General features: G+C 41.9%; 1 protein-coding gene across 4 annotated transcripts in view; it reads left to right on the top strand.

The window, feature by feature from the left end:
- Positions 1-13,007, top strand: part of plcg2 (phospholipase C, gamma 2) — a 91,076-nt gene that overhangs the window by 54,606 nt on the left and 23,463 nt on the right. For all 4 annotated transcript variants that reach the window (XM_079681175.1, XM_079681174.1, XM_079681176.1 and 1 more), the window contains one exon: positions 6,415-6,618. In XM_079681175.1, the coding sequence (XP_079537301.1) occupies positions 6,415-6,618 (204 nt within the window). The remainder of the gene's footprint in view (positions 1-6,414; positions 6,619-13,007) is intronic.

Here is a 13,007-nt window from a genome sequence, read left to right as displayed (position 1 = left end):
GGCAGTGGATCCCACTGTCTGCATGGTGGTCCCACAGAGCTGATGAAGAGGAGATTTGCTGCATTTGTTGTTGTAAGTTTGCTCCTATACTCAGTTATGATGTTATTCATTGTGCTGAACCCCCGTTCACAGTCAGCATTGCTTGGAGACAGTGCCACTGCCATGAGCAACTTCTTCATTTTGTTGGGAATGTTTCTTCCTCCACTGGCCTTGTATTCTGTGAATCCAAGATGGGCCTATTGTTGGTTCACATGTAGGACATCACACAAAGCCCTCACCTCATTATCTCCAAATCGAGGATTGTCATGGTCCCAGTTGTCAGGGTTGAGGACTGCCATTTGATTGATAAGGCTGTTATAAGCCTCTTTTCGGTTGGCTGCAACACTGGCCTGTGCTCTGTTTGCTGTGGTTGTGAAGAGTCTTTCTTTCATATTGTCTGCCACTGCTTGGATGAACTGAGCAGAGTCAATGATGGGAGACCTGCCAACTCTTAAATCCTCTCCCTTGAATTCCATCACTTCCTCTGCCTGACTGGCATCAACTGCATGTTGTCCTGGGTAGCAATTGAAACTTTCTATGCGTTTGACATACGTCGTCATGATGTCATGGGCCTTTGGGAGTGTGGTCTTCCTGTTCTGAAGAATTTCTGACAAGTTCTTAAGTTCAGTCAGAACATCTGCCATCAGTGCAAGACTTTTCAGGAAGTTGATGCAGCACAACTTAGAAAGCAGACCTTTGAATTTGGCCCTCTCTCTGCTGTCCCTTGTATCATCCTCTGATGCCTCACGGAAATGTTGTGCCAAGACTGGATAAGACTACCAAACTGCAGAGACTGCCCTCCATGAAGAAGCTACCCAGCGAACACTGAACACTTTTCCAATCCTCCTGAGGGCGATGTCCAGGTTGTGAGCAAATTCACTCAGCTGCCGCATGTTTTTTGGTGACTGGCTATATAATGAATATAGGCTGTCCATGAATGCCTGGAAGTCCTTTGTTCCCCCTGTCACATCCAGTGCCTGGTCAACAGCAAGCTCCAGTCTGTGATTAAGGCAGTGCCATAGTATGATGCCTGGGAAGTCATCCTGGAGCAACTTCCCAACACCTGACTTCACTCCCAGCATGACACTGGCCCCATCACTGCAAAATCCAATGAGGATTTCTCTCAGCAACTCAACAGTAAAGCCATTTTTAAGCAAGCAACCCATAATCTGTTCCTTGATATGAGGAGCAGACATACTATCCAGCTCAACCAGGTACAACGGAAAGGCAATGGGCTCCATGTCTCCATCAACACTAGCCTTCAGGAACACAATTAGTGTTGATTTGTGCCCAACACTGGTTGACTCATCAGCCAATACTGTGATTTTGCTTTTGGTCTCTATTATCTTTTTTAGAAGTTCCTTTTTCATCTGTGATGACACATGCTCAATTATGTCAACAGACAGTTTTGCTATGCAAAACACGCCCCAAATCAGCAGAATTTGCATGCTGCAGGTCAATCAGAATCTCAAAGTCTGTGAAAGGCTTGTTGTTCTTGGCCACATAATAGGTTGTCATGAATACCTTGGCAGTAGACTCAAACACAGACTCCTGACTACTCGCGTTCATGTTCAGAAGAATATCTTTATTTGCTGTCTGAATAATCTTGACTGCTTCATTATGTGCTGCAGAGTTCTTGTGTTCACGGATTTTTTTGCGCAGTGATGAAAGCTGGACATCCCTTGATGGACCAGCTGGGATTATCTTTCCATCAGCCTACTGAATAGCAATATTAACACCACGGGAGGCCATGACACCCAGATCCTTCACATCATGGCATGGGGTACAGCCTAGCCTTCCATTGTGAGCATACATCCATTCATTTTTCTGTTTGAACTGTTCATATTGTTCTTCTTTCCATATAGAAGGGTATGCAGTAGGGCTAGCATCACCTATGGTGGCTTCTGAGGGACCTGCTGCCACTTCTTCTGGCTGAGTCTCCTCTTCCTCCCTCTGGGCCTCAACTGTTATAAATTAGAATAAAGATGTATAACTAAATTCAGCAGACAGTCAAAAATGTACAAGTCTCTGTCTTTCTTTGAATTTTCAGAATATTGGTTACATAAATTAAAATACTAATAAAATAAAATGTATGCCACAATGTGCAGATTAAAATAGAAGATACCAAAGCAAAATATTTAATGTTAAAATAGTATGCTGTGTACATGTTGTGTTCTGAGTAAAATAGCCATTGACTATATAGAGCAGGGGTGCCCAACCTTTTTTTAACCAAGACGGCGGCGATCGTTGACGGGGGGGGGTTATTAACTATAGTTATTTGACCACAATATTTGAACACAATTACAGTTTATTTTATTTTCAACTATATTCTTCTTCTTCTTCTTCATATTACTACTACTACTATTATTATTATTATTATTATTATTGTATATGTAATATTTTTCACTCCCTTCTCTTTTTCAAGTGAGGGTGCTTAACATTCAACTGGGACCCTTATGCACCCCCGTAGAACCGGGCCTGGAGGTGGCCAAACTACGGCCCGCGGGCCACATGCGCCCCGTTGATGTGTTTAATGTGGCCCGTCCAATATTGGTATAAATGAGCCAGGGTTCCCGCGCTGATCTTAAAAAGCCTTAAAGTCTAAAATACAACGATCCAATTTTTATTTATGTTATCCCCCACTGTCCACACGCCGCGCGCGCCGCGAAAAGTCCCTTCCTCCCTGGTCGTCGCAGCTGCGCGTGGACGTCACCCCGCGCGCGGGAGAATGAGATTAAAACAACCCTCAGCCCGACATGAATCAAGACGGAACCAAACAATGCCCCCCGGCCCGGCTGTCACATTGATACATCATTGTGGCCCCTGAACCAAAAAGTTTGGCCACCCCTGTTGTAGGACATTAACTGAATATTGTTGTTCTACTTTTAGACATCTCGAGATCGACTGGGGATCGACTGGTTGGGCACCCCATATAGAGATACAGTTTGCTAGTTAGCTAACTTATTATATTCATCATGGCCATGTTCATGTCCATTCTCTGGGCTAAATAAGCATCATCACCTGTGTCATCTGTGGGCGTTGTTTTTCAAATTTTAAGCACATTCTGAGTTTCTTCATCTCTCTCCTTTCTCTTAAACATCTAAAGAGTCGTCGTTTGCATTTTTGCTTTAATTACCACGTAGCCTAATTTTCTAGCTGTCATTCAGTCACTCCATTCTTTTCTCCTCCCGCTATTCTGATCAAGTGGGAAAAAGCTAATATGTGACCCGCTCTATCGAAATCAGTCGGAAGTCGCAACGGCTCATTTCAAAATAAACGTGGATTTGCGTAAAAAAAATTGTTTTTCGGGGTTCGGGTGTTTTGTTTAATAAACAAAGTCTTGGCTTTCAGAATATGAAACTTGTTTCGGCAAATTCAGATGATAAATACAACTTAGAAGCTTGTAACGGCATAATTACAAGCGAAGAACGGAGTAACTTGAGGTCACAGCAGGCATAACAGCAGCCGGTGTTTCTCGTTAGTGTTTTCCCCGGGACACAAACACAATACGCAAAAATACACACACACACACACACACACACACACGCGACCAGACCAGTAATCCAAACCAAAATATCTGCCCTTCGTAGTATAAATTCCACGGGTGGAGCTATCAATTCTTCCCGGTCCTCCGGACCGCCTGGAAATCTCTTACCGGTACTAAGGACCGGGTAGGACCGGCACACTTTCAACACTGATAATAATTGAAATGATGGTTCTTCTGGGGGTCTTCTGTCCACGCTCAGCTACCGCACCGCAGCTGCCTGCACTGTACAATCGCTGGAGGACTGGGCTGTCACTCAAAAACTGAGTAGCCAATGGGGACGCACCCCTGAAAGTCCCGCCCAACTGGGAGGTTTGTGTCAGAATCTCAAACAAAAAATGAGGGAGCGCAAAAGAGAAAGCTGCAGCGAGAGCAAAAGTCTGATCATTGAGAAAGAAGAAACAAGAACTGCAAACAAAAACCTATGTTAAAACAAAGAAAAAAGACTTATAGTTTACATGATTACACATATGATTTGTTTGCAACTTATAGTTTTATTTTTGAAATTTATTTTATTTTGCTTGACTCAGTTTTTTTTTCTTTTAAACTTATAGTTTTGCTTTATTCTGAGAAAGTGTTGCTTTATCTTTATGATACAAAACTAATCCCATAGTCTGTACTTGGCCCATCCTGTTCATCATATATATGCTACCATTGGGCAATATCATAAGGAATAACTCCATACATTTTCATTGTTATGCAGATGATACACAATTGTATCTATCAATTAAACCAGATGTACAATTTTCATTAGTTAAACTGCAAGAATGCCTCGCAGACATAAAGACATGGATGACCAGCAACTTTCTATTATTAAACTCTGACAAAACAGAAGTCATTATACTAGGCCCCCACACCTTCGGAACAAACTGTCCGACAACATAATTTCTTCGAATTGTATTACCATGACCTACAGCACCACGGAAAAAAATCTTGGTGTTATTTTTGACGAGGATTTGTCTTTTAAATCCCATATAAAGCAAATTTAAAGGACTGCCTACTTCCATCTACGGAATATTGCAAAAATCAGGCACATCCTAAACCACAACAATGCAGAAACATTCATCCATGCTTTTATCACCTCCAGGCTGGATTATCGCAATTCCCTTTTATCAGGCTGTCCAAACTCATCATTAAAGACCCTTCAATTCATACAAAATGCTGCAGCACGGGTTTTAACAGGAACGAAGAAGATGGACCACATCACTCCTGTTTTAGCAGCATTGCACTGGCTCCCAGTTAAGTCCAGGATTGATTTTTAAATACTTTTACTCACATACAAAGCGCTCAAGGGTCAGGGACCATCCTACCTAGAGCAGCTTTTAATCTCCTATTGCCCCTCTAGGGCATTAAGATCCCTGTCCGTTGGTGGTTCCCAGAGTCCACAAAATAAGATCAGGTGCTAGAGCTTTCGGCTACCAAGCCCTGTTCCTCTGGAATCAACTTCCAGTGACGATTAGGGAGGCAGACAGTGTCCACACATTTAAGAGTAGGTTAAAGACTTTCCTTTTTAGTAGGCTACAGCGTACAGTTAAGACTGGTTTTAAACCCCCTTTTATATACGTCCTCATGGACCCTTCGTTTTATGGAATTGTATTTATTGTACTCTAACTATATTTGTGTCATTGTGTTTCTTTTTAAATTGGTATTTTCACATTGATCTTATAAGATACGTTTGTTGTTTTTACATTGTTTTACATTGTCAATTGCGTTTGTTGACTTGTGAAGCCCTCTGAGACAAATAGGATTTGTGATTTTGGGCTATATAAATAAACTTGAATTCAATTTGCCTATTGCCCAATCATAGTTTAATAACTCACTGGTGATTTACAGTGGTTGCTAACAAATGACTAAATGTCATCTTGCTAAACATTAGCCGCCTTTAGCTTAGCGGTGGTGATGCGCAGCCATGCTACTGTAATTTGGTTTCTTTATAGCTTGACATTTACAAAGTCTTCTGCATTTTAAACAATCGCCATGATGCTTCCTTCTTCAATATTGATGTCTGTAATTCTATCATAAGCCACCCGTGCTTCAGTTTGAAGAAGAAGAAAAGAGAACGAGAACACAGCTATTTAAAATAAAAAACATAGTGAAGTTGATGGGAGCTGCAGAACTGTGCGTGGACATGAGCCGCCGTCACCATATTTACTGAGGCCCCTCAGCATATTCACTGAGGATGAAACTCTACTGTTCTTTGAACACAACTCAACATTCTTCAGCCAACAGGATGTGACCACACAGAAAGCTCTGAAGAAGACAGCTTCCTGTGTTACACAAATCTTAATTTGGAAACCCACTGAGTTGTCCTACCTAACCTGCACCTTCAGAGCGACCTTTACAGAGTGACTCTTCCATTCTAGAGTTGTTGTTCGATAATATGTACTGGATATTTGAACAAGTCCGTTGATACAACCGCAGCATTAGTATAGTTGTATCTGTTCCGAAGCTTTCAATGAAATGAGGAAACATTCAGAATATTTTTGAACTTTGTTAATTGGGTTTTGCAATAATGTATAGGTGTTACATCAGAGACTTTATGATCAAATCAAACTTCAATTATAGAGCCCTTTTCATTCACAAAGTGCTTCACAAACTAAAGACATAGACAATTTACAAAAAATAAAAACAATCTATCCCTCCTGATGTTATAACCAGAGTAACATATACACTTATTTTTACTTTGATTAAAAAGAACAATTAATACCAACGCAGGACTGAATAAAATAGGAATAATATAAATAAATAAACAAACAATAATCAAATATAATACAAAAATATAACATTTAATCAACAAAATGTTGTGATCAGCTCCATTCTTCTTCCTACAGAGAGTTACAGCTACAAAGAGATCCGCTCCTTTGTGGAGAACAAGATGCCGGGGAAGAGCCGCACCAACGACTTCCTGCAGTACAACCGCAAGGCTCTGAGCCGCATCTACCCAAAGGGCCAGAGGGTGGAGTCCTCCAACTACGATCCCTACCCCCTGTGGGCCGGGGGCTGCCACATGGTGGCGCTCAACTTCCAGACTGCAGGTACTCTCTCTCTCTTGGTGGGGTTCCCTAAAAGGAAAGTCACAAATGAAATAGAGAGTTTAATTCTGCGTGTATGGATTCCTTAGCTTTTACTGCCAACAATATTGTGAGAAACAAGCAAACATTAAATGTCATTTCGAAACATTTTCAGAACAAACACACATAATTTGCTAAAGGTAAAAATAGCAATAGACTTTTAACATTTACTTTATTGTCTATCTACAGCAGTGGTACTCAACCTTGTCCTAATCAGGAGCCACATTGACGAAAAAATATTTTTGCAAGAGCCACAATCCAAAAACGCTCCTTTCCTCCCTGAAACCTTTATGCATTTGAGAATATGGATAATAGTAATATGTTACTTAAGAATGAAAAGCATAATGTACAGTGCAATAACTGTGATTTCTTATTTTCACTGCAACCACAAAACACACAAAACAACAGATAACAGACAGCATGTTTACTGATAATCACAGTCCATATAACAGCAGATTATACACAGCAGGGGTTGTCAGAAGAATAATGTTGACCTTACTTCACACTCAATGTGATTTCTGACACTCCTTCTGCCGCACAAGTGATTTGAAGTCGGGCTCTGCGCTGGAAACGGCGATCCGGAGGGCCTCTGTTGTGTGCTGCAGACTCAATCTGTTTCGGTTGCGACATTTTATTTTTGTGAGCGCAGAGAATGCTGCTTCACACCGGTATGTGGACGGAAACATTGAGATGATGCGTCTTGCCAGTCTGGAGATATTTGGTAGATGCCCCACCAGTTTCCAAAAGTCCACGACATCTGTAATCCGAAATTGACGCTGAAGTTCATCTGAGCTCTTTAACTCCACGAACTCCATTTGAAGCTGCACAAGTCTGAGCTGGTCGCTTATTTGCTTCATTTCATTGACTTCAATCAGGAATGGGTTTTTCACAAGTAGAAAAATATTGCTATGGTCCTTGAAGTCGTGGAATCTGGATGTGTAGTTTTGCTTGAGCTCAGTTAGCACCTCACAGAATTGAGATTGACAGGTCAGGAGAGCGTCTGCATGCCTCGCCATCACTTTCTGCACGGTGGGGAAGAAACGGTAATCAGAACCACGGACACTTTGGTCGAGTACATCCAGTTTGTCAGAAAATACTTTGACAGCCGTGTAGAGCTCATACACGGTCTTGTTTCTTCCCTGCATCTTGAGATTAAGTTCGTTCAAGTGCTGCGTAATGTCACACAGGAACGCAACAGACAGCACCCACTCTTTATCATCCAAAAAGGAAAATCGGGAAGTCTCCCCTTGGCCGACAATGAAGGCTTTCAGGGGTTCAATCAAGTCCATTAAATGTGCAAGCATACGTCCTTTAGACAGCCATCTGATCTCGGTGTGTAACACCAAATCTCCATAGTGAGTGTCAAACTCCTCACACAGCAGTTTAAAATGTAAGTGGTTTCTTGCACGGGCCCTGATATAATTAACCACTTCGATTACATTTGCCATCACTTCATTCAGACATTTGAACTTAGCAAACAAGGCTTGTTGATGCACAATACAATGGTATGAGAAAATACCCTCAGCAGCAACCCCGCCGTTTTTAAGCGTCTCTTTCAGCAAGGCCACGGCTCCGTTCCTCTTACCAAGCATCGCCGGTGCGCCATCTGTCGTGAATGCTGTGATTTTTTCTGGGCCAATGTTAAACTTCTGTAATGTTTCCAGCACAGCGTTTTTTATTTCAATGCCCGTTGTTCCATTTTTCAGTGAAACCATGTCAAGCAGTTCCTCTGTAATGTCAAGCTTACTGTTGACCGCCCGGATAAAGATTAGTAATTGTGGCGTGTCATTGACATCCAAGCTTTCGTCCATTGCAAGGCTGACAAACTCAGCGGATGACAGTTTGTCCTTAAGAGTATGTGCAATGTTCTCTGAAATGTCTGATGCCCTCCTAGCTACAGTAGAATCCGACAGTTGCATTTTTTTGGCCTCTCGTTCCAGGTCTTTTTTCTCAGGAAACAACGTTGAACAAGCCAGCAGTATGCAGTCCTTCACCATTTCTCCATCAGTATATGGCTTCATCTTTTTCATCAGTTCATGTGTGATTTTGTAGGATGCCTCTGTCGCTCTTTCACTCGTATTAGTGTGGAAAAAGTTTTTTTGAGCAGTTCGGTTCTGTTTGAGTCTAGCCAGCTTTTCCGCCCTCAGCTCTCCACCTTTCGGAAAGTCGGTACTAAACTTCGGGTGTTTTGTGTCGTGATGGCGCTGCAAATTGGACCTTTTAAATTGTGAAATGATGTTGTCACAAAGCAGGCAGGTGCATTTTCCCGAACCGGTGGAGACGAAGAAAAACTCCAGTTCCCAGTCCTCTTTAAATGTTCGATATTCCTCTTCATATTTCCGTTTAGTCGTAGCCATTTTTGCATAGTGCTGTATAGTTTTCCCAGTGTGACGTAGCAATTATCTCGCGCGAAACAATCAGAGCGCGAAACCTGACATAATATTTGATTGGCTATTCAGAGGGGGAGGGGCGACGACTGATGTGTGACTTGTGAGTGATAATGAAATGTTGATGAATTCTTCTGACTTTGTTTTTCGTTTTTCAAAGATTTTTTTTTTATTTTTTATTTTTTAAGTGGGACTTAAAAGAGCCGCAGTTAGTCTTAAAAGAGCCGCATGCGGCTCGCGAGCCGCGGGTTGAGTATCGCTGATCTACAGTATAAGTTCACAAAAGCAACCAACACATTTTTTGTATAGACAAGCTTAAAAATTGTATATATCATTATATATATACGTATATATATATATATATAACTTCATAAGCTGTGTTATCAAATATATTTTGAGAATGGCACTTTTGATAGTAAAGGTTGCTGACCCCTGCACTAGCCCCATACAGTATGTGACCTCTGTACCCCCCCTGAAACTCTCAAGCCTTAAACCTAGGACCAAAGACCCCCGTTCTTCCAATAGGCCCTGACAGTGGACATAGGGTAGAGCTCAGTGAACAGTGAAGAGACACAGCCTTTACAAATCTGCTACAGCTTGTGGAAATACGGAACTGGAATGTAGAACATTTTGGGTTTGCTCGCTCTCAACCCAGGCAAAAAGTAAAACTGTGAAATAATATGCAAACTACAGCTGGATAAACAGTAACAAATTCAAATAATTGACTTTATCATCCACAGGAAGCACTAACTACATTATGACAGGGATATTTTATAAAAAGAAATAAATTAACATATTGCAAAAATATTTTTTGCATCCCCAGAGTCACAATCAGTCACACTTGTACATCAAATACGTTGGTGGGATGAGGGTTAAAGGGAATCAGGAGGAACAGAAAATACGGAAGCTATCATATTAACTATGCAAATTGAACAGATGTTTTTTAACAGTTGACATTTTGAGTAGAAGGAAAGCACATGTGTAATTTAGAACATTCATTATAGCTTTGGGACCTTTAAGTGTGCCAGTAACCAAGGGCAGTGTCAACAAGCACAACACAAAGGTTGAGGCTGGATAGTCAGAAAAATCAGGTCCTATGTCTTTTTTCTAACCACTGTTCCTTAAGGTGTTTCCTCAGGGAAAAGCGATCATCAGGTGTTAGGACAAGACTACTGAGAGAAGCTCAGTCTCACACACACTGGGCTACGAGTGTATTATGTGCCAGAAATGAAACTTTACACATGTTACACTGTGCATATCACCATTCAACATGTTGAAGAAAATAGTTTACAAAACCCCACACAGCTCAGTTAACACCTTGAAACGTTTACTGCAATTGGTGTGGCGTTTATATTTTGGCTTTTACTTTAATATATTGTTGCAAGTTTAAACATATAAGCATTTTAGCAAGTTAAGGCATAAGATGACAAATGTGCACATGATCAGCGGTTGTTTTAGTAAACGGCCAAATGTTGTGCCATGTTAAAAGTTAGGGCCACAAGGATTTATGGGACAGCATTTTCTCCTTTTTTAAAGCAGGGTCCAGTGTTTCCAAAGCTAAAGGAGATAATAAAGGAAAACTGAAGCTCCTTTCCTTTCATCTAGAGATTCCAAACAGCTCAGGGTGAGGTTATTTATTTCTACCGTAGTAAAAAGACAAGGGATCCATCCTGATATCTAAACACAGATTCTGTCACAAACTTGAAAACACAAGGTATAGGACTCAAATGCACGACCCCAGGAGACAGAGGTAAAGTATGAAAAAAATACTTTTTTCCAAAATTCAGGTCTCAAAAAAGGATCGACACTCTTGACGAGGTGAAAAAGGTTCAAAAAGTAACAACAGAAAATCACTCACTTAATGAGGAACAACATTTACTGGAAAACTCACAGGCATGAATCAGGCTTGAGACATGAGAAACAAACGCTGTTACGCTGTCTACTGACATGAAGACAGGACAAGACGAACTGGCACAAGACAAGACAAGGGGAGGCTGGGGAATTTAAACAAGAGGTAACTGGGCGCAGGCGGAAACAGTCAGGGGTGAGGATGATGCTGATGATGGCAGGCACACACACAAGGATAGGGAGTCAAGGGACCTGGAATGAGACACAAAAGGTGAGAACCAAAATAAAACAGGAAGTGGGAGACAAAAATGACGAAACAAAACATGAAACATGACTAGACTAACATCTTTGACGAGACACAACAGTGCCCCCCCCTCTAGGGCCGACTCCTGATGGCCCAGGCTGATCATTAAAGTCCTGAATAAGGGTCTTGTCTATGATAAATGTTGCAACTACCCAGGATCTTGCTTCGGGACCGTAGCCTTTCCAGTCCACTAGGAATTGCTTGCCCCGACCCCTGTTGCGGACCCCCAGCAGCTTACGGACCTTATAAACTTGACCACCTTCAAAGAGCTGGGGCGGTGGAGGGGGCTTGGAGGCGGGAACGAGTGTGCTCTCATACACGGTTTTGATCTTGCTGTCATGGAACGTGGGGTGTCAGGCATGTAAAAATGTTGTGAACAGAAATAGAGCTCTCAAAGAAAACACAGGAATGATCAGAGAGTGCAACATCAGTCACCACCATATTCAGTCCCTTTGAGATAATTAAGTCCAGAGTGTGCCGCCCCTTATTGTGCGTGGGCTCCGTCACATGCTGAGTCAGTCCATAGCTATCAAGAACACAAAACAGCTCTTTAGCCCCTCTGTCCTGGGGGTTGTCAACATGGATATTAAAATCACGAACAATGACTAGACGGTCAAAGTCAATACACACTATAGACAGCAGTTCAGTAAAGTCATCAAAAAAGCTTGCACAGTATTTGGGTGGTCTATAGATATTTAGGAACAGAGTTCGAGAGGAGCATTTCAGCTGAAGGGCCACATATTCAAAAGAAGCAAAGTTCCCATAAGATGTCTTCCTGCATTGAAGGGAATCATTGAACAAAATAGCAACTCCACCTCCTTTCTTATGCATTCTTTCCTGACTCATAAAACTAAAGTTGGGAGGTGTTGATTCGATAAGAACAGCTGCACTGTTATTTTGTTCAATCCAAGTTTCTGTTAAAAACATAAAATCGAGATTGTGCTCAGTGATAAAATCATTGATTAAAAATGTTTTTCCTGCCAAAGACCTGACATTTAATAAAGCTAGTTTAAGTTAGTTAAACACACTAACAGTCAGAGTTTTTGTAACAAGCTGTGGCTGACATGGAATCACTGCTAAATTTGATAAACTCACACAAACGTTTGAGCGCTTCCAGTATCTAAGCTGATTCACCGCTCTCAATCTATTACCTATCAACACAGATATCAGCAAAGCTACAGGCAGGCAGGGCCCCGGCATGTCCTGGAAAGAGCTGAGAGTGCCATACGCCCTTGAGCCTGGACCCAGCACATATCAGTTAGAGTTTGTTGCGTTTTTTACACACACATCCTTATCAGGCTTCGGAGAAAGCAGATGCTTTCTTGAAGGGGGGGGAGGTGCTTGACGTAGGCATGGTGGCGTTGTTTCAGGGGCGGGGGTAAAGCACATGCTGCCAACCCTGTGTATTGCCTTCATGTGGTCATTGAACTCCAGGAGGGTGGGCAAGGGTGAAAGGGTGAGTGGAGAGTAGAGAGAGCTGGTGGTTGAAGGAAGAGTATCCTCGAAGGTGTTGGTAGGGGGGGTGAGGGGCGTTGGAGACTCCTCCATTTGTGTCATAGGTCTCCCATTATCAAGACATTCCTCAGGCTGGTGCAGTGATACTTCATAAAGGTTTTCTGCGTGATGTGTTGTGTCTTTCTGATGTTTTGATTCCTCTTGTTGCTTGTTCTTGGCAGAGGGAACAGATTGATGACGCAGGCAGTTGAATATGTTAGAGATAAACAATTTCACTCCTGACTTGTTCAGGCAAAGTCCATCTGCCTTAAAAAGATGTCTGCGGTCCCAGAACAAGTTAAAATTGTCAATAAAATTGA

Source organism: Notothenia rossii, assembly GCF_949606895.1.
Source record: "Notothenia rossii genome assembly, chromosome: 5".
Classification (NCBI taxonomy): domain Eukaryota; kingdom Metazoa; phylum Chordata; class Actinopteri; order Perciformes; family Nototheniidae; genus Notothenia; species Notothenia rossii.
This window is presented reverse-complemented; position numbering and strand designations above follow the sequence as displayed.